General features: G+C 43.4%; 1 protein-coding gene across 1 annotated transcript in view; it reads right to left on the bottom strand.

Annotated features, from left to right (window-relative positions):
• Window positions 1-3,823: 3,823 nt before the first annotated feature.
• The window catches only part of PLPP5 (phospholipid phosphatase 5), a 32,197-nt gene continuing 13,181 nt past the window's right edge, over window positions 3,824-22,839 (bottom strand). The window contains exons 3-8 of the mRNA XM_040346234.1: window positions 21,558-21,666; window positions 17,269-17,359; window positions 14,650-14,713; window positions 12,715-12,839; window positions 9,040-9,210; window positions 3,824-5,023 (exon numbers count right to left, since the gene is read on the bottom strand). Of these exons, the coding sequence (XP_040202168.1) occupies window positions 4,854-5,023; window positions 9,040-9,210; window positions 12,715-12,839; window positions 14,650-14,713; window positions 17,269-17,359; window positions 21,558-21,666 (730 nt within the window). The 3' untranslated portion in view covers window positions 3,824-4,853. The remainder of the gene's footprint in view (window positions 5,024-9,039; window positions 9,211-12,714; window positions 12,840-14,649; window positions 14,714-17,268; window positions 17,360-21,557; window positions 21,667-22,839) is intronic.

Below are 22,839 nucleotides of genomic sequence, written 5' to 3'. Positions count from 1 at the left end.
ACCAATGTACACATACCAGGGTTACATGGGCACCCTCAACTGCACATCAGATTTTTTTGATTCATCTCTGGGGAATATGCTTTGGTATTTACCCCTCGTCACAATTTTGGATATGTTCACATACCAGGTAACAAAGTCACACAGATTCGCTTACAAAACATAAAACATAAATGTCAATATGGTCTGTATGACATCATCCGTATAGAGCAATCGCAATCACTGTCAAGTATACTCAAAACACACGCATACACAAACTACTGTAAACCCTGTATTTATTATATTCAGTCATTATACATGGCTACGCTAAAAAATATATAAAAAAAAGTGTTTTCCCTTCATAGAAAATTTCAATATGATAACCATACTCGGCCCCCTATGAATGGTCTTAGCTATCCAATAGGATAATCAAACCAACAAAAAGAAGAAAAGAAAAGTGAGGCAGTCAACTGCATAATGAGAGCAGTTGCTGGAATTTCTTTTTCCAGAGATTTTAGACTCTGGTTTAATATCTAGATTTTACGGTTCCATCTCTTGAATATTGTGAGATATATATATATATATATATATATATATATATATATATATATATATATAAATAATCATGGAATGTGACAACAACCCTAATCACTGAATATGGAGATAAGCATGTTCAGCCTTAGAGAATGTACGATTTTTTTCTTAGCCAGGTCAGAGCTGATACACAGCCCTAAAGCATTGCATCTAAAGCCATTTGTTTCCCTTTTGTTCTTTTCCATGCCCCTTCACTTTCTGCTTCATATACACAAGAAAAATAATTACTGTATTTATCGGCATACAACACGCACAGGCATATAACACGCGCCTTCATTTTAGGAGGGACGTTTCAGGAAAAAAAAATTACATTTTAAATAGAGAACTTTGAAGCAAAATAAGGGTCAGTGCCCATCAATGCAGCCTCACCCACCATTGCCCATCTGCAGCCTCACCATTGCCCATCAAGGCAGCTTGATCAACGCCCATGTGCAGCCTCACCATTGCCATGAATGCAGCCTGACCGATACCCATCTGCAGCCTCACCTCAGATTACTGCTGCCTCGGAGGGGACAGGGAGGGGGGCGGGACGAGCACCGTCAGATTACATACAGTGAGAATCTCCTGTTTACTCTGCGGCCTCTTTAATACAAAGTCCCGTTTCCTGGACATGCTTCTATGATGGACCATAGAAGCCTGTGGTCCAATGTCAGTCCAGGAGACGAGACTTCCTATTACAGAGGCCGCAGAGTAAACAGGAGATTCTCCTGTATGTAATCTGACGGCGCTCGTCCCACCCCCCTCCTCGTTCCCTGAGGCAGCCCAAATTGCAGTATGGGCGTATAACACTAATACACTATTTGCACCCGATTCAGGGTGAAAAAGTGAGCGTTATATGCCAATAAATACAGTAAATCTCTCCAAAGTGAGGGAAATACCTCTAGTTGTCACCAGAAAAAAAAAAAATTCCTCCCATTGGCAGACTTTTTTTCTTCTAGTGACAACTCAAAATGTAGGCCATATTGGCCCTATGTTGGAACACCGGTGTACCAAGGTGTGTTGGGTGTCCCTTCTCAGCAGTGGGAGTGGTGACCCTGCTGTGCTGGGGAGGGGTACTTAAGGGACAGATGCCATTTTTCGGGGTCCTTCGCCTCGTGGCCCCCCTGGCACGTGTGTGTGTGTGTCTGGTGTGTACCCAATGTCGGGGCCACGTTGGCCCGAAGTTGTTTTGCTGTTAAGTAGGCCCAGCTATGCTGGCTGGGGCCTACAATCCTAAAAGGGGATCCCAAGCGGTCTGTCCACAAGGGAGGAAGCTGTCTTAATGAGGGAGACCGGGGGAGTACCTGCCCTGGAGGAGACCGGCAAAGTGCTGACGTCTCGGGCGAGGCCTGGTGAAAGCCCTTAAGTCTGCCGGTTCCGGCTTAGAGGCTCTTCTACTGCACGGCTGGAGGTTCGGGACTTTGAAATCCTGTGGCAGAGGATTCCTGGACACATCCAAGCTCATTCAAGGGTCTGTGGCAGAGACAAAGTTCATTCCAAAAGGTCTGTGGCAGAGACCGTCTGGACATTAGTTTGTGCATCATCCCAGTTGCTAGGCCAAGTGAGAGGGGGCTATCCAGTGTGCCCGAACCTTCCCCTGCTTTTCTACTCCCTTCTAACTTTCTTTACTTCAAGTTATCCTGCAGTAAAGAAAATAAAACCCAACTGTTGAAGGTTTTACATCTGTCTGGACGTTGCATTTATTATGGACTTTCCCACCCTGACAACGAAGCTACAAAGGTAACTGGCAAACCCAAAATTTAACCAGCAGCTCCTTCGGGGGTAGTGCTTCACTAATATGGTTCTTTGTGCGCACAACTTATACAATTATGACCCATGTACTTCTATGGAAGAACAGGTGACTTTTTTGAGTAAGCTCCTTGGAGCTACTTTCAAACGTTTTAGAATAGAGATTTTTTTCTCATTGATTATTGTGATACCTTAAGATTTTTCTGCATAAGCAATCTTGTACTGGCAAAATAAACCACTTATTTTACCACTAAAAAATAATTATTAAAAAAAAAAAATGGACTTTAAATCAAGCTGAATGTAAGCAGGAGCAGTGAAACGCAACCATAGTGTTGTACTGTTCAGCAAAAGGCAGTGACCACACATGTAATGAGACAATATGGTTGCCCCCATGGACAATATAACTATATGGAGAATCAGGTTGTTAAAACCCAAGCACCCACCGAAACTAGTATTATATTATACTATATATTACACTGATTAAATCCACACTTTGATCTTAAAATTAAAATAACTGCTACATAAATCTAGTTTCCCTTTTGAACATTTTCTTCCAGCTAAACAAATTCCAATGTTGAAATGACTTAAAAGAAACCATAAAAAAAACTAAACACACAATTAAAAAGTATTTCTCTAAACTTGGTGACCTTAGTTTTTCTTTTTTTACATGTTCGCAGTTTTCCGACAGACGTTCTTATTAAAAAAAAAAAAAAAAAAAAAAAAAAAAACTGGGAAGAGGGAAAACCTGTAGTTCAATTTTGTGGCCACATTTTAGACACTATGGCCCGGATTCACAAACACTGGCGCATATTTATGCCACCGTAGCGTATCTCCTTTACGCTACGCCGACGCATCGCAGAGAGGCAAGCACTGAATTCACAAAGCCAGTGCTTCCAAATCTGCGCTGGGTTTCCAAGGCGCAAGTGGAAGTGGGCCATGCTAATGAGGCGTGACCCCATGCAAATGATGGGCCGAGCGCCAGACAGATACGTATTGCCAACTGCGCATGCGTCGTCCCATGGGCGCATCTCAGTGCGCATGCTCACAATCACGTCGGAACAACTGCCTAAGATACGTCGGATCACTGCCTACGGCGTGAACGTAACCTACGCCTAGTCCTATTCACGTACAACGTAAACTACGTCGGCTTGAGTTCCCTGGTGCAGCCCTTTGCATGGATGCTGCCAAGTTACACCTCGTTTATGGGGCATAACTTTACGCCGGACATAAGACTTTACGCGCACTGCGTCGGACGGACGTACGTTCGTGAATCGGCGTATCTCCCTCATTTGCATAGAAAATCAATGGGTGCGCCAAATGCATCCAGCGTAAATATGCGCCCACTCTACGCCGGCGTAGGCAAGTTACGTCGGTCGAATGAAGCCTGTTTTTAGGCGTATCCTAGTTTGTGGGTACGGCGCACAGATACGACGGCGCATATTTGCACTTACGCGGCGTATCTCGAGATACGTCGGCGCAAGTGCTTTGTGAATCCGGGCCAATAACTACATCTTCAGACTTTTTTATTTTTGGACATTTGAATACTATTTAGGTGATGGTATTCAACTACAGAAGGAAATTTGACTGTTCAAAGTCTGTTAAGTGCTTTTAAAACCAACACAGCTTGGTTATTCTCAAACTACAGTTCGGTCCAAACCTAGCACCATATAATCCTGTCCTGTAATCTATTGTCACTGGAAATTGCACATAATTCTAGCACTGTATGATTCTACAGTCTAAACCCAGCCATACATGGATTGAAATTCGGGCAGTTCAGTAGAGATCGGTCAAATTAAGATCCTGGTGTGGCCGCTCCCACAACAGAACTCCTAACAATCAACTTTGGTGGAAATTATTTTTTTTTCGATCAGCAGCCGCCGATCAGTTTTTTTTCTGACAGCGAAGAATCCCAGTCGGAATACAATGTCCCAGTGGGGAGGGCTCCTCTATCCACCTCAACCGTGTGGCTGGAGGAATCCGTTCCATGATCAGCCTAGAAGAACACAGGCCATTCTCGTAGCACTATGTGATTTTGTCCACATAAGACTAGAATCATGATATCACTAGACTTTGATAATCCGTATCGGATGACCTTGTGATAATCTACAGTAAACTGATCACAGCAGATACATTCCAAGCACTGAGCGATCCATCCCTCATAATCTACAATCACTTAATAGTATGAATAATCCCATCGTCGTCAGATCAGGTCTTGGTCGGATACAGCAAGGATATCCCTGGGGCCCAGATATAATTTACCACTGTCCCAATAAATATGTTCTACACAACTGCCAAGTATTTATAGGTTGTCCTACATACCCAAACTAGGCATAAAAGACTCACTGGAAATGTCAATCTATAGCATGGTCCTCCTCTTAGAATATTCTCTTCAAGTGTAACAGAGAACTGGAAACCGCCAAACCTGTTAGAAGGTAAAAGTTGCCCCTAATAAATAGATTATCTGCTCCTGAGAAAAGTGAAGACCACCTCTTCACCATAGGAGGGCATCTCAGTACACTGTGGCAGTGAAAGTCTATATGTATGGAATGTCTCAGCTATACATCCAGGCTGTACCCTGCAGTGCTCAGCTTCCTCTCCTGAGCTCCGGACACTCGTCCCTTGGTCCGATATGGCTGCTGACATTCCTTGTCTGTCAATGGGGGGTAATACTGCCTGTAGCACAGGTAGGCAAAGAAGAGTCCAATGAGAGCTCCAACCACAACATCTAAAATGAATAGAGACAATAGGCAATCAGAATATATTACAAAGGTCCTAAATAGTCATATGTTCCATTGTACAATCTAACAAACTGCATAATATATGAAACCTCCCTGTAGATAATGCCGTGTATAGTGGCCTGTGTCCAGAGCACACACAGATATTAAACCTGATCATTTAAAGCGGAGGTTCACCCTAAAAAGGGCCCGCGCAACTTTTGTGAATCGGTGTTAGTATGCAATTTGCATACTATACACAGATCACAATGGCCGCGCCCCCTAGCGGCCAACGCAAGAATGCAGCCAAAGATATGAAGGCATAAGGAGGCTTATGCCTGTCATATCTTAGGCTGCAGTCGGTGTAACGAGGTTCCTGAATCAGGAGCACTCGTTACACCGGAGCAAGTAAGCACTTGCGCCGCGCAACCTATGGTTGCGCGGGCGCAAGTGCTTCTTGAATCTGGGCCACTGACAGTATGCTGATTTTTTTTTTTTGCTGTACATACCGTCATATAGCTATTCCCCCCCCCCCCCCCACCCCCTGGCTTCCAGGTAGTGGCTCTCGCGGGAGCGGGCATTCCTATGCAGAGGCTAAGTGATTGACGTGATGACAAAAACGTCCCCCCGGCGCATAAGGAGCGTCACCAGTTTCCGAAAGAAGCCGACCGTCGGAGCGCAGGCGCCTTATAGAGCCAACTCGCAGTTTGGCTTCTTTCGGAAACTCGTGACGCGCCTTATGCGCCGGGGGGAAGTTTTTGTCATCACGTCAATCACTTACCCTCTGCATAGGAATGCCCACTCCCGCGAGAGCCACTACCTGGAAGCCAGGGGGGTGGGGGGGGGGGAATAGCTATACGACGGTATGTACAGCAAAAAAAAAAAAAAATCAGCATACTGTCAGTGGCCCAGATTCAAGAAGCACTTGCGCCCGCGCAACCATAGGTTGCGCGGCGCAAGTGCTTACTTGCTCCGGTGTAACGAGTGCTCCTGATTCAGGAACCTCGTTACACCGACTGCAGCCTAAGATATGACAGGCATAAGCCTCCTTATGCCTTCATATCTTTGGCTGCATTCTTGCGTTGGCCGCTAGGGGGCGCGGCCATTGTGATCTGTGTATAGTATGCAAATTGCATACTACCACCGATTCACAAAAGTTGCGCGGGCCCTGCGCACGCAAGGTACGGAGTTTCCGTACGGCGACTTTAGCATAAGGCTGCTCCTACTCATAGTAGGCGCAGCCAATGCTAAAGTATAGCCACCCTTCCCGCTCGTGAAATTAGAATTTCACGTTGTTTACGCAAGTGATTCGTGAATGGCGCTGGACGCCATTCACGTTCACTTAGAAGCAAATGACGTCCTTGCGACGTCATTTGCCGCAATGCACGTCGGGAAAGTTTCCCGACGGAGCATGCGCTGTTCGCTCGGCGCGGGAGCGCGCCTAATTTAAATGATTCCCGCCCCCGGCGGGATCATTTACATTAGGAGCCCTTACGCAGGGCAAATTAGCATAGCGCCCGCGCAATTTACGGAGCTACTGCTCCGTGAATCGCGGGCAAATCGAAATATTTGCGTGGGCGCAGAGCAAAATCTTTGCCCTTTGCCCACGCAAATATTGCGCGGATCTACCTGAATCTGGGCCAATGTTGGAAATGAGCACAATGTAATGTTTGAAAAATGTTTTTAGGGTGAACCTCCGCTTTAAAAAAAAAAAAAAAAAAAGTGTAAAAGATCTGACCGATTGCCCCACCTCGCCCCCTGTAACACACAAAAAAAAAAAAAATGAAAAAACCATTTCCCTCAATCCAAAGCACCTCCCTCTGCTGTCTGTACAAATCACTTCTGACAGGTTCTGCCAACACCACAGAGGGGGGGGGGGGAAGGACAGCCTCAGCTGTGCAGGTTTCCTTATAAGACTGTAAGGGAGGGTGTGTCCATTCCTTCCCCTCAGGTCTCAGATTACACTCAACTCTGCTGTGCAGTGTGTGACATTAGATCCCCACCCCCTGCCCTCTGGAGCTCAGAATTTCTGTGTAAAATGTGTGATTTAGGAGGCTGTAGTGGAGAAAGGCCTACAGATAAAGAGGTACAACTTATGCAGGAGGATTGGTTTCACTTCTGTTCATCACCTGAGGCTAGTCACTTCAGTGGGTATAGTATGTCAGAGTTTACAGGTATACTAGTTAAAACTTGGATAGGCTCCAACACTGCAATGCAGGAATCCAGGTGATCAGTGCATTTTCTTTTACAGCCGTCGGTCCTGGATCCAAGGGATGCCCCGCACGTTTTGACAACTATTTTTGTGCCAGTCCCCCTCTTTATTTTTTATGGCAGATATTTATTTTCTGCCATGTAGTCCTTTTTCTTGTATTATGGTATACCAGGGTTTGACAAATTTGCTTGGAATCTAGGAGCCAGCTAAAAAAGTTAGGAGCCAGAAAACACGCCCCGTCCCAAAAAAAGCTTGCGCGCAGAAGGGAACACATACGTGAGCAGCGCCTGCATATGTAAACGGTGTTCAAATCACACATGTGAGGTATCGCCGCGATTGGTAGAGCGAGAGCAATAATTCTAGCCCTAGACCCCCTCTGTAACTTAAAACATGCAACCTGTAGATTTTTTTTAAACGTCGCCTATGAAGATTTTAAAGGGAAAAAGTTTGTCGGCATTCCACAATCGGACGCAATTTTGAAGCGTGACATGTTGGGTATGAATTTACTCGGCGTAACATTATCTTTCATAATATAAAAAAAAAAAATGGGGATAACTTTACTGTTGTCTTATTTTTTAATTAAAAAAAGTGTAATTTTTTCCCAAAAAAGTGCGCTTGTAAGACTGTTGCGCAAATACGGTGTGACAGAAAGTATTGCAACGATCGCCATTTTATTCTCTAGGGTGTTAGGATAAAAAATATATATAATGTTTGGGGGTTCTAATTAGAGGGAAGAAGATGGCAGTGAAAATAGTGAAAAATGACATTAGAATTGCTATTTAACTTTAACTGTAATGCTTAACTTGTAATACCAACGGCTCACCACCCGATGGCGCCAGCCCACCTTCCAAGCCAAGTCGCCAGGACACTATTTCTAGTCGCCATGGCGACCTGGCGCCCGGGATTTGTCGAGCCCTGTGGTATACTAATGACATGGTCTTTCTACAGATATCCTATAGAATATGTTTGGCTCCTGAAGAAGTGAACGTTGCTTCACAAAAGTGTCAAGTTTTAGGATTTCAACGATTTCCTCATGTACACCTGTCACAACTACATATCATTCTTTGATGTATTCCATGTCATTTTAATCATGTGTTCTATGGGATAGCAGCTACTTTCGTGTAAACTGCATTATAAGACTAAGGCCTTGTACACACGGTCGGACCAAACCGATGTGACTGGTCCGTCTGACCGTTTTCATCGGTTCACCTCTGAAGTGGCCGCATGGCCTGATATGTGTACACACAGTCAGTCCAAAATCCGATCGGGTCAGAACGCGGCGACGTAAAACACACGACGTGCTGAATAAAACGAAGTTCAATGCTTCCAAGCATGCGCCGACTTGATTCTGAGCATGCGCGGGTTTTGAACCAATGCTTTTCTGTACTAACCATCGGTTTGGTCCGATCGGGCAGCGGTCCATCGGTTCGGTTTTGAAGCATGTTTTAAAATTTTGGACCGAAGGAAAACAGACCGATGGCCTATACACACGGTCAGTTTGGTCCGATGAAACTGAACTTCGGTTCATTCTCATCGGTTTGGTCCGACCGTGTGTACGGGGCCTAAGAGATACAGGAGGACGAAATGATTTTCAAATCTCGATTTCTGCGGTAACATTTTCCCTGCCAATCTCCCTCATTGGTCATGGAGGATATCCCTCACAATAAAAAAGGGCCAGCATGAAGCCTTGAAAAAGCAGGAGCTGTGGGTCAAGCTTTTCAATTTTGTATTTTTTTTTTTAAAGATAGCTTCTGTTTTTTTTATCATAAGCCCAGCCTATGGACACTTCCCCCCTTCCTAATCCAGCGTACTTACCCTGCCAGTGGTGCTTGTAGTCACATGTGCGGGACAAAGCAATAGCGATAGCACACAGCAGCGGGAACAAGAAGGTGCACAGTCTCCAGGAATGTCCACGACCAGTGATGGAAAAACTTCCCAGCTTCCCCGCAATATAAAGAGCTGTGAAGCCCAGTCCAGCAAATGCAACTTGAGGGGAAAAGAAACAGAACATAAATATAGGAAAAGGAAAAAAAAAAAAAATCAATCAAATCCGATGGCTGAGCTCAGATTAATAAATCTCAATACAGCAATTTGCGACCTCGGCAAGGGTGCTAACAATGATCAGCATTTATGTATAGGGTTAAATATCTATACAATCTATAAAACAAACAAAACCCACATTTTTGCTGAAAAAGGGACCATTTAAAAACAAGAGGTCTGCCCAAGACTACCCCGCCATGCAATTTTACTGCAGGACCAACAGCACTGTCACCATTACAGGAGGTAGAGAAAACTAGATTATGGAGGACTGCATTTAATTGCATTACTGAGTTAAAGTTCTACCCCAACATTTTATATTACTGATATGTGCCTGCTGTACCAAGTACTTGTGTTAAAAAGTATCCTGTTCTCTTTGTATTGCCTCCTCTGTGCAAAATTCTTGGTGACCCTGCCAGTTCCTCTGCTTTCCTACTGCAGACTGACATGGAAGCACAACCATCCCTGGGAGAAAAGCCTACCTGTTCTCCGATGGCCAAGACTTGTGCAGACATGCTCCCCCTGTACATTGGACAGATCAGTGAGCTGCTGTTTCTCTGCCCCCTGTTGACTCACTCCTTGCTGTCTCAACCCCTTGTGGGAGGGGGACTCAGAGAGGATAGTATTTATTTATACATAACACATAAATATATACACACACATATTATATTACAGACCAAAAGTTTGGACACACCTTCTCATTCAAAGAGTTTTCTTTATTTTCATGACTATGGAAATTGTAGATTCACACTGAAGGCATCAAAACTATGAATGAACACATGTGGAATTCTACATAACAAAAAAAAGTGTGAAACAACTGAAAATATATTTCATATTCTAGGTTCTTCCACCTTTTGCAGCAGACACATCTCTAGAACTGGTAAGAGGAGACTGTGTGAATCAGGCCTTCATGGTAGAATATCTGCTAGGAAACCACTGCTAAAGAAAGGCAACAAGCAGAAGAGACTTGTTTGGGCTAAAGAACACAAGGAATGGACATTAGACCAGTGGAAATCTGTGCTTTGGTCTGATGAGTCCAAACTTGAGATCTTTGGTTCCAACCCCTGTGTCTTTGTGCGACGCAGAAAAGGTGAACGGATGGACTCTACATGCCTGGTTCCCACCGTGAAGCATGGAGGAGGAGGTGTGATGGTGTGGGGGTGCTTTGCTGGTGACACTGTTGGGGATTTAATCAAAATTGAAGGCATACTGAACCAGCATGGCTACCACAGCATCTTGCAGCGGCATGCTATTCCATCCGGTTTGCGTTTAGTTGGACCATCATTTATTTTTCAACAGGACAATGACCCCAAACACACCTCCAGGCGGGGGAAGGGCTATTTGACCAAGAAGGAGAGTGATGGGGTGCTGCGCCAGGTGACTACCTCTTGAAGCTCATCAAGAGAATGCCAAGAGTGTGCCAAGCAGTAATCAAAGCAAAAGGTGGCTACTTTGAAGAACCTAGAATATGAAATATATTTTATTTATTTTTATATTTAGTTTTGATGCCTTCAGTGTGAATCTACAATTTTCATAGTCATGAAAATAAAGAAAACTCTTTGAATGAGAAGGTGTGTCCAAACTTTTGGTCTGTACTATATATATATATATATATATATATATATATATATATATATATTATATTATATTCACACACACGATTTATATAGCGCCAACAGTTTGCAATATATACATACACACACAATGGTTTTGCCTTGCATTTCTAGATTAAATTGAATTGGTTGTTTTTCCAAGTTAGGGATTTAACAATGCTTTAATGTTAGCGGCACGGTGCATCTTATATACATTTTTAGTTTTGCCCAAAGTTGCATTTAATAAAATATCATGACACAGTGTTGATACTGCTTAATGAAAAGGGTCATTATATATTTACAGCAAAATACCTGAAACCTAGGGGCAGAATTGTTTTAAATCCAAAATATTTATTCCATATTGTTTTGCATGCTTAAAGTTACTTGTACTCGGGCAAATGCTCCGATGCTTCACCCGATACCTGGACAGTCAGGGTGATCGGTGGGGGATTTACAAGCACCGATCACCGCCGACTGTCCTCGTATCCTCCTCCAGCCCCCCTCCATTCTGCTGCTAACCCCCTCAGTGTCCCCCTCCGTGCTGTTCACGGACTCTGTCCATTCATATAACTGAAACATCGTAAACTGTGCTTACAATGTTTCAGTTTATGAATGAAGAGAAGCCGCCGTCTTCTCTCCGTTCATTTTCAGTGCAGCTGAGAAAGGGACTGGGGAATCTGTGTCCCTAGTCCCTTTCCCTGTCTCAAAGGGGAGATGTCAGAGGTCTGTTAAGACCCCTGATATCTCACCAAAGCCCCCCAACATGGCTGATAAAAAAAAAAAAAATACTGGACACATGTGCCACTGTCACATGAGATTTAAAAAAATAAGTATCGGTAATCGGTATCGGCGAGTACTTGATAAAAATTATCGGTACTTGTACTCGGTCCTAAAAAAGTGGTATCGGGACAACCCTACTTAAAGTGATTGTAAACGATCACCTTGTAAAACAACCCATTCAGTTTAAAATGTAAATGAAAATACCCCCCCCCCCTTTTTTTTTTTTTTATAAGTGATCATGTTCCCTCTGTTCTCAGCTGCATTAGAGCTGGGGGAGGAGAAGCAGCAGCACACGGAGCTTTCCAGTGAAAGGCAGTGCAGGGGGGCTTGTCAGCACAAGTTTGATCATTAGAGGACTGATCACGATGTGCTGTCCTGCTTAGTATGGTCAGTTTTTTTTAATAGGAAAGCAGAGGGACTGGCAGGAATACCAGTGATTTCACACAAAGGAAATATAGATCGAACAGGAGACTTTCGCATACAAGTACAGCAGACGCATATCAGGAACATAAAATGTTGGGGTAACAAATCTTCAGCATCTTCCGTAGGAAGGATCCAATTTTTCCATTAAAGTAAATGTTTAAATTTATTTTCCTCCACAATGCCCAGTATGATGCGATTCTGACACTATAATATAATATAAGATAGGAATTCTAGTATCAGAGCTGGTCCTGGATTACACTAAAATGTGGTCAAGCAGTTCTGCAAGCTCGGGGCTGCTCGTTCCATGTCGATCATTGACTGGCAAGCTCGGGGCTGCTCGTTCTATGACGATCATTGACTGGCAAGCTCGGGGCTGCTTGTTCCATGTCGATCATTGACTGGCAAGCTCGGGGCTGCTCGTTCCATGTCGATCATTGACTGGCAAGCTCGGGGCTGCTCGTTCCATGTCGATCATTGACTGGCAAGCTCGGGGCTGCTCGTTCCATGTCGATCATTGACTGGAGGAAGAGTAGTGCACCCTGAAAACTTGACATATGCTGAAATAACGTGTGGCCTTACATTGAAAAGATCCAGAATTCAGTTATTGGTCATTTATAAAAAAAAAAGTTTAAGCAGACAAAAAGGACATTTTGCTCACATGAGGAGTGGCCACTAGGAAAGCTCTTTCTCCCTTCAGTCACCACTTCCGGATCCCCCGTACATTCCAGTCCTGGCAATTCTCGCCCATCTGGAAAACAGCGTTGCAGAAAGTCGGGACGTGGCCTAAAAGATATAAAGAAGAGATCATCATCATCTGAATGCACAAAATCTCAAGTCCCAATGCCGATGGTAATTGCAGAATGCCATCAATTATACAATTTTCTTGTTCAATTTCCTTTAGATTTACCTTCAACTATGCAGCCCTGCCCGATTGCATACAAAATGAAAGTGATTAGGTTTGGCCTCATATGGTTTTGGTAAATCCAAGAAGATGGTATAACGTATGGCCAACCTTTGTGCGATTCACTAACTGTAACCATACAGCATTTCATATCTATGGGGGGCAGGGAGATACCTGCGGACCTGGCAGTCCTCAAGGGAAAATGGTTAACAAACCTTTCCTGAATAGTGTCCCCTCCCCCGCCCACAACATGTATGGATCTCCTCTTTTCTCTTCACTGACCAAGCAGTACCACGCAATCACTTCTTGTCTGTCACTGGTATGCAAAGTGATGGGAAATCCAAAATTTGTTATTGGCGGAACAAGCGAGGAGACCCCACTCCTGCCACAACTGTGATTTCTCTCACTTTTTGCCCCAAAACAGAAGTGAAGTGACATGTCCCCAACACATACAGAGAATGCTAATCACAGTCCCTTTTCCATAACGATAATCACTAATGGGATCAAATTTTAAGGTCTGGTTCACAACCATTCATTTTGTTTGTGTTTTCAGTTTTGCGGAAACACACTAAAGTCCATATAACATGGTTTCCTATGGGTCATGTTCACATCTGCATTTTATGGGAAGGGCCAGGGACTTTTTTTTTTTTCCTGGTTTTTGGTTCCATAGAACCATGGATCAAAATGGTGTGAATCAGGCCTAAAATCTGTATATTAGAGATAGATAGATAGATAGAAAAATATAGATATAGATATAGAGATATATATAGAGAGATATAGAGATTATATATATTAGATAGATAGAGACACACACACATATATATTTATTACACACACACGTATATATCTCTCTCTATGTGTATACACTGCAGCGGGGGCATTTTTGCCTTTTAATGTAATGTTAGTGTTGTGCAGTATTGTTTCATGACTAATGCTATAAATTGGTATTTGGCCCCATCTAGTTGTTAAAATGTGAAATGGACTCCATTCATTTTTGTTTTTCAAGAGCATGTGAATTATGCAAATCACATGCTCTTGAAAAAACAAAAATGAATGAAGTCCATTTCACATTTGAATTCCAATATTTTTTTTATTGAAAATGAACAATGTTGCCTCAGACATAGGTAACAAATATGAAAAGAACAATCGAGCTCTATCAGATTATATTATTCATACAAAGAGTCATAAGCCTAAAACCTATAGACAACAAAAAAAAAAAAAAAGAGACTCAACATAAAATGCAGTTAGCGGGAAAGCCCGTTAATATATCTATATGACATAAGGATAACCAAGGAAAAAAACCAACACAATGTTCCCTTTAAATCGTATCCCTCCCCTCTTCTGCTGTGAAATCATTCCCATTTCACATTTTAACCACTAGATGGGGCCAAATATCAATTTATAGAATTTATAGCATTCGTCATGAAACAATACTGCACAACACTAACATTACATTAAAAGGCAAAAATTTCCCCGGCTACATAACTGAGGCCTCACTCATATCACAGTATACATCCATGTTTGCCTGCACAGGGATACACAAGTGTTCTGTGGCTATTCTCTAATTTTGTCAAAAGCAAAGCAAACCAGCGCAATGCTTCCAAAAATAAATTAGTAAAAATCCAACTTGAAATTTTTCCTGTATAAAAATACCTCTACTTGTGCAAATAAAAAAATAAAAAAAAGTCTTACCTTCCCACTATGAGTTTTATTGTATTAGTGAACACACCATTAAGAGCTAAAGCAAGACTGGCAGCTGTAGAAACAAAATAAAGAGTTTTAATTATAAAGTACAGGCAGTTCCCCAGTTACAAACAAGAGATGCTCTGCAAGTTTGTTCTTAAAGTGATTGTAAAGGCTCAATTGTTTTTTTTTTTTCTTTTAATTAACAAACATGTTACACTTACCTCCTCTGTACAGTTGGTTTTGCACAGAGCAGCTCGGATCCTCCTCTTCTCGTATCCCTCTTCACTGCTCCTAACCCCTCCCTCCTTTGAGTGTCCCATAGCTTGCTACAGGGGGCACCCAAGCTCCATGTATACATTCAAAAACAAAGCCCCAACCTGGCCCTGCCTCCTCTCTCCCATGATTAGCTGACTGACAGCCGCCCGCAGGAGCCAATGGCGCTGCTGCTCTGTCTCAGCCATTGAGGAGGAGTGTCCTGGATAGCTGATGGGGATCGTGGACATCACTGGAGAGAAATGGAGCTCCGGTAGGTAATTAGGGAGTGCTGGGGAGGCTGCTACACACAGAAGGTTTATCATCTTACTGCATAGAATGCAAAGTTGAGTTTGTATGCAAGCTGGAACAGGTACAAGCCCAAAAAATGTTGTTTCATTTTTTGGGCAGCATACAGGGACACCCCTGTAACATTTGTTTTTCTGTCTGTGCCCCTGTTCAGAAGATTCCACCTCACTTTCTGCGACAACTGGAGTTTGAAAATTTTGGGTTGTTGTGGAAACAAGCCTTAGAGCCCTTTCACACTGGTGCGTTTTTGTGGCGTTTTCGCTGTAAAAATAGCGCTATTAAAACGCTCCAAAAACGCCCATCTCCATTGAAATTAATTGAAAATGCTGTAAAAACGCGGTACAATTGCGGTAAAAACGTGGTAAAAATCGCAGTGTTTTAGCGCTATTGGCGTTTCCAGTGTGAAAGGGCTCTTAGTGATAAAGCTTCAGTGGAGGTACCTTTTGCCCAGAATAACTCTTACAAAATTAAGTATGTGCCATAGGTCAAGTACAATTATTAAGTACAAGTAAAATTATTAAAAAGATAAATAAAAATATTAAAAAGCACCACACACAAATGCAAACACACACGTAGGTCCGGTACACATACACTAGATTGCCTTTACACATAAGAACTTTAATGGCATCCCAGTCTTAGTCTGTAGGGCTCAATATTGAGTTGGCTCACCCTTTGCATCTATAACGGCTTCAACTCTTCTAGGAAGGCCGTCCACAAGGTTTAGGAGTGTGTCTATGGCAGTGATGGCGAACCTTGGCACCCCAGATGTTTTGGAACTATATTTCCCATGTTGCTTAACTACACTGCAGAGTGCATGTGCATCATGGGAAATGTAGTTCCAGAACATCTGGGGTGCCAAGGTTTGCCATCACTGGTCTATGGGAATGTTTGACCATTCTTCCAGAAGTGCATTTGTGAGGTCAGGCACTGATGTTGGACAAGAAAGTCTGGCTCACATTCTCCCCTCTAATTCATCCCAAAGGTGTTCCATCAGGTTGAGGTCAGAACTCTGTGCAGACCAGTCCACACTACTAAACCTTGTGGACAGCCTTCCCAAAAGAGTTGAAGCTGCAAAGGGTGGGCCAACTCAATATTGAACCCTACGGACTGGGATGTCATGTGTGTGTTGTATGTGTATTACATATGCACATATATATTTTACTAAATTTTACTTGTACTTAAAAGGGGTTGTAAAGGTAACCTTAGTGCAGTCCTCCTTCACTTACCTCATCCTTCGATTTTGCTTTTAAATGTCCTTATTTCTTCTGAGAAATCCTCACTTCCTGTTCTTCTGTCTGTAACTACACACAGTAATGCGACACTTTCTCCCTGGTGTGGAGAAAGCCTCTTGAGGGGGGGAGGGGCCGAGCAGGAGAGTCAGGACACTCTCTACTTTGCAGATAGAGAAAGGAGCTGTGTGTTAGTGGGCGTCCTGACTTTCCTGCTCGCCCCCTCAAGAGGCTTTCTCCACACCAGGGAAAAAGCCTTGCATTACTGTGTGGAGTTACAGACAGAAGAACAGGAAGTGAGGATTTCTCAGAAGAAATAAGGACATTTTAAAGCAAAATGGAAGGATGAGGTAAGTGAAGGAGGACTGCATTAAGGTAAAGGAAGCCATTTATGGATTTTTTTTTTTTTTTAACTTTACAACCCCTTTAACCTATAGCATGAACTTACAAATGGGGGGAGACAACAGGAAGTGAGAGGAAATCTACTCCTAGGAAGGGATTTTTGCCACCCGATCAGTGTTGCCGGCTATAGCCCGCAGTGCTGATCAGTGTATTCCGATTGTGGGAAAGTGTCCCAAATGTCAGAATACAAAGCCTCAGCAGGGAGGATTTCCCCATTCACCTCAAATGGTTGAACCAAAAAACTAAATTATGGCTGATGTTTGAACTGCTTTAATCCACAGCCCATCATTACCAACGCCAGTCATGTTCTCACTACATGAGCGGTATAACCACATGAAAAAACACACTTGAACTTGTGTAATCGGCTCAGAGAGGAAATTGCTCAGCTATCTGTGGTTGTTTTTAGAAGAACTGCCATCAGTACAAATATTACCAAGTATAGCTTCACGTGCGTCTGCGCGATCCGCTCGGCGACAAAGGCGGGCCAAAACCACAACCGAGATGGGAGCCAAGAAAGAGATCAGCTAGAAACACAAAAAGTAGTGATAAAGGAAACATCTGTACACAATTATGACAATTAGAATGTAAGGTCTGTGTGCAACTTTCCTATGTTTCAAAATGTGAATGTTGATACCAAACAGGAATTTTAATAAAAGACAGACACGCTAGAGGTTTCCCCTCCCATCCCCATTGCAAAGTTGAAATCCAGGCAGATTAAGACAAGCATGTATGCAGTTCTGCATTCAATAACACTAGAGATGTATTTGTTGATACAAGCAGTACAAGTACCTGAATTTGACTTGAGAGCAACATCTCAAAGTCCCAATTGAGCAGGGCTTAGAATGGGAGAGGAAGAAGCAGCACAAGAGCCAGTCATCAGTTCTAGTGCTGATACAGAGCATGCCGATAGGAGGAGAAAGCAGCGTGGCAGAGAGATGAACTAGTCACTTTATTGCTACTTCACTCACTATTTACAAGCTGGGGGCACCAACATGACAACCTGGGGACACCAGGTAGCAGAAATGCTCGGCTCAGGGACAGATCCTGGTGGAAGTAGAATTATTTTACCTTAGGGAACATATTACTTGCTCAACCTGTTTTTAGGGTGGAACATGTTCCCGCTGCTGCATACACTTGTGGTCTCCTTCCCATTTTTTTAACGCCAAAGCGCCTGAAAAACGCCCCAGTGTTAAAGGGGTCTTAGCTGTGCTTTACCAGCGTTTTTCTGGCACTGACAGTGTGAAAGGGCTCTGAAAGCACTCAGGCTTTTACATTGGGATTGCAGATGAGGCTTTTTTCAGGTTTTTTTTTTTTTTAACGTTAAATCGCCTGAAAAACGCCCCAGTGTGAAAGGGGCCTTAGGGGGCAGCTCATGTATATGCAGGCATGAGTGTCCCGATTTACAGTGCTACACAAAAGGTTGAGCTTTGAGCCTTCTTACAATGCAAGTCTATGAGTTGGGTGACTACTAAGCGCCCTGAGGCGATTCAATGTGTTGCGCTATATAAGTTTCTCACTCACTCTCACTAAAAACAATGCTTTTGCTGTGTGTATGATAGCTTAACTGTTGATACAAAATGGAGGCCACGTGATCTTGATGAAATACAATGCTTCCTATTGGCTAATCTACAATTTTCTATATTTATACAAAAACAGAGATGTAAAATGTGACAGTCACACTGCCAGAACCTCTTAGAGCCTGGCAGATCACACTGCAGTAGTCTTTCATAAAAATGAGCGCTGTAAATACCGATTTACAGCGGAGCAGCCCTGATTTTCGTGGTCTGTTTAGAGAGGCCACACAGGAAGTGGCAGATTCTGTTTTTTTCCCCCATTATACAGTTAAGAGGGGAGCAGGTTACACGGCACAAGCGCTGTTCTATCGGCTTTAAGGGACCAATAAATCTTTTTTTTTTGTGGGTTAACAAACATTATGACCCTTTTCCTGGTGCCTATCTGGCAGCATAACTAGGATTGGAGCGGAGTTCTATCATAGGTATGCTGCCATAAATAGGCACCAGGAAAAGAACATTACAGTTTTCTGATTTTGCTTACATTTGCCAACCTTTGAGTCTAGGTCCAAAAAAAACACCACACACACGGTGTGCAAACTGTTTTTTTTTTTGCCCAGGACCTAAACAAGAAGGATAATAATCAACGACATTCCCTTTACCTGTCAGTGGTCCCCATCTTATGGCTGATTGTTGTGATTTTTACATTTCATACAGTATATCAGGGGTCGACAAATCCCAGTCGCCATGGCGACTAGAAATAGTGTCCTGGCGACTTGGCTTGGAAGGTGGGCAAAAAAAACATTTTCTTTTGTTTTTGTGAGCTGGCGCCATCGGTTGGTGAGCCGTTAGTATTACAAGTTATTACCACCAGATGTGTGAGCTGGCGCCATCTGGTGGTGGCCGTTGGTATTACAAGTTAAACAGCAATTCTAATGTAATTTTTCACTATTTTCACTGACATCTTCTTCCCTCTAATTAGAACCCCCAAACATTATATATATTTTTTATCCTAACACCCTAGAGAATAAAATGGCGATCGTTGCAATTTTTTCTGGCACGCAGTATTTGCACAGCGGTCTTACAAGCGCACTTTTTTTGGGAAAAAAATACTCTTTTTTGAATAAAATTCCGTTTACATATGCGGTCGCTGGTCACGTATGTGTTCGCTTCTGCGCGCAAGCTCGTCGGGACGGGTGCGTTTTCTGGCTCCTAACTTTTTTGGCTGGCTCCTAGATTCCAATCAAACCCTGCAGTATATGCATATTACATAACATTTTATAAAAATATAACTTATATTATCCAGGAGAAGCACTAGTGTCCTCTGCACATACTTTAGCTGTATATCCCTGTGAGATTTGTTTATGTAGCTCAACATTAAATGTCCATACACGATCATTCCGTATGTGTCACCACCTAGAGGCAAGCTAGGTCCCCCTCCCCCCGCTTACTTCACTCTGTCTCTTCCAATTGCTCTATCGGCAACTCTCACTCTACCCTTTGATTCCCCTCTAGTTTTCTTCTCTCTCTTCTTCTCTTTCCCCCTGTTCTCTCTTTCTTTCCCCCTTCCCCTTTCTCCCCGCCCTCTCACACCCCTGGTTCTTGAGCTCCCCTTTTTATTTTAATTTTCCTTGTTCCTTTTTATTTTTGGTCTTTGTTCTTTTTGTCCTATTTGTCATTTTTTCTTTTGATTTTATTGTCTCCTTCCTGTAGACTCTGGTTGCAATATTGTCATCTATTAAGAGGCCATTTTGGCCACTCACAATTTTTGTATCGGGTTCTTGTCATAATTGTTCCCGTCTTGTTATACGTTGGTGGGAGTCCTGCTGTGGGCGATAGCCATTGGGCTGACTCTTTACTACCACGTATCTGTAACTGTTCCCTGATTGTAACACCTCATGTTTAACCACTTGCCGTCGCCGCACCGTCATAATACGTCCACAAGGTGGCTCTCCTAGGTGAGATCACGTAATATGACGTCCTGCCTATTAGCCGCCACTAGGGGCGCACGCGCGATCGCCGCCGGGCACACGCGATCGCTCGGTACAGAGCGGGGAACGGGAGCTGTGTGTGTAAACACACAGCTCTCGTTCCTGTCATGGGGGGAAATGCTGATTTTCTGTTCATACAATGTATGAACAGAAGATCAGTGTTTCCCCTAGTCAGGCCCCCCCCCCCCCCCCCACAGTAAGAACACACCCAGGCATACTTAACCCCTTCCCCGCCCCCTAGTGTTAACCCCTTCACTGCCAGTGGCATTTTTATAGTAATCGAATGCATTTTTATAGCACTGATCGCTATAAAAATGCCAATGGTCCCAAAAATGTGTCAAAAATGTCCGAAGTGTCCGCCATAATGTCGCAATACCAAAAAAAAAAAAAAAAAAAAAAAAAAAATCGCTGATCGCCGCCATTACTAGTAAAAAAAAATATTAATAAAAATACCCCCTATTTTGTAAACGCTATAACTTTTGCGCAAACCAATCAATAAACGCTTATTGCGATTTTTTTTTACGAAAAATATGTAGAAGAATACGTATCGGCCTAAACTGAGGAAAAAATGTTTTTTTATATATTTTTGGGGGATATTTATTACAGCAAAAAGTAAAAAATATAATTTTTTTTCAAAATTGTCGTTCTATTTTTGTTTATAGCGCAAAAAATAAAAAACGCAGAGGTGATCAAATACCACCAAAAGAAAGCTCTATTTGTGGGAAAAAAAGGACGCCAATTTTGTTTGGGAGCCACGTCGCACGACCGCGCAATTGTCTGTTAAAGCGACGCAGTCCCGAATCGCAAAAAGTACTCTGGTCTTTGGGCAGCAATATGGTCCGGGGGGTAAGTGGTTAATATGTTAAAATTCTAATAAACATATTTTCAACTCTAAATGTCCGTACACACAAATGAGGGCAATGGCTTCTCGCCATTTCCGTCCTCTGAATTTCAGCCGGATGCACATGGGTGCTGCCACTTCTGACCTAAATACACAACTACCTGACTGTATTTAGCTGTATTACTACAATGAAAGGCATGCAGATTTAGAAGTCAGAACGGTTTGCCGACATACCCGCCTTAGGGCTGTGCTGCCTTAGAAAGTATTTCCCACCACTAATCATCATGACAGCCAGGGAACCAACCAACAAATCAGCACAGGTTTCCTTCACATATTGTATATCAATAAGGTACATATTAGCACAGGGTGGGGTACTTACAAACATACTGTTAGTGGGAACTCGATCGGAGACCACATACGGGTTTCTATAGAGCCACATCTCCTCTGGCTGAATCACTCGCTGGAAGGGATGCATCATCTCTGTAAGACTGTGAAAGGAGGAGAAGAAAACGTTTAATGATCACCATTCATCAATCTAGTTATAGATTTGTTAGGTGCGTTTAGTTTGGAGTTTAAGTGATACCTGTATTGGCTAACTTAAAGTGACAACTTATTTTTAAATAAAACCGATAATAACATAACATACATGTATTAACAGTTTGCGCTTTATAAGTGATCTCTTCCAAGTTTACTTTTGAAACTCTACCCCAATCCATTTGTGCCCCCGGTGTCACATGGACCTATGGAGTCCCATAGAGGTTCCCTCCCACTCCCGTATGCACAGTGTCCCGAGCGCCGCACACACACACTAGAGCTGCACTATTCTGGGAAAAATGAGAATCGCAATTCTTTTGCATAAAATGAAGATCACGATTCTCTTTTTTTTATTTAAAGCGATAGTAAACCCCCGTTCTTGTCAATATTGCCCATGTTATCACCATTGCCCATGTTGTCACCATTGCCCATGTTGTCACCCCTATCCATATATGTATACTCTCGCTCAGGCCCCCAGGTAGTACAATGGTTCTCTCTCTCAGGCTCCGGGTTACATGGAAACCCCTCCGCCGGCCCTCACCTTGGTGCCCCCGTCTTCTGCCTCCTCCAGCGGTAAAGCTCCGGCCGGGCTCCCCCAGCACCTGCCCTCATCTCCCCGGCTCCGGTCAGCATTCTCTGCTCTGCTCCCTGTCTGGAACCAGGCCCGCTAGGAATCCTGGGATTGGTAGTTCTACAAGGAGACCTCCCCCTTCACTAACAGGGGTGGGACTCCATATATCCCGGCATGCCAAGCGGCACAGCAGCGGGCGGCGGATGATGACCTTCCTGCTGCGGATTGGAGGATGGTGGTGATGGGGAATGTGAGCGAATTCCGGGACACATGGGACAGGTGAGAATAATTTATGGCCGCACCCAAAAATCGCGGGTCATCCCGCGGGGAGAATCGAGATCGCGATTCCCTCCGCGAATAATCGTGCAGCTCTAACACACACACACACACACATACACAGGCAACACAAGGAGGGACATACAGAGCAAAAACCATTCCTCTCCTCCTCATCCACATCAGTGACCCCAAGTTCACATCTTCGTGGTTGATGCGGTTTTCAAGCGCATTTTGTGGTGCGTTTTCTTAAACATGCATTTCGATATTTTTTTCTCTTTAA

Source organism: Rana temporaria, chromosome 3 (genome assembly GCF_905171775.1).
Source record: "Rana temporaria chromosome 3, aRanTem1.1, whole genome shotgun sequence".
Taxonomy (NCBI): domain Eukaryota; kingdom Metazoa; phylum Chordata; class Amphibia; order Anura; family Ranidae; genus Rana; species Rana temporaria.
This window is presented reverse-complemented; position numbering and strand designations above follow the sequence as displayed.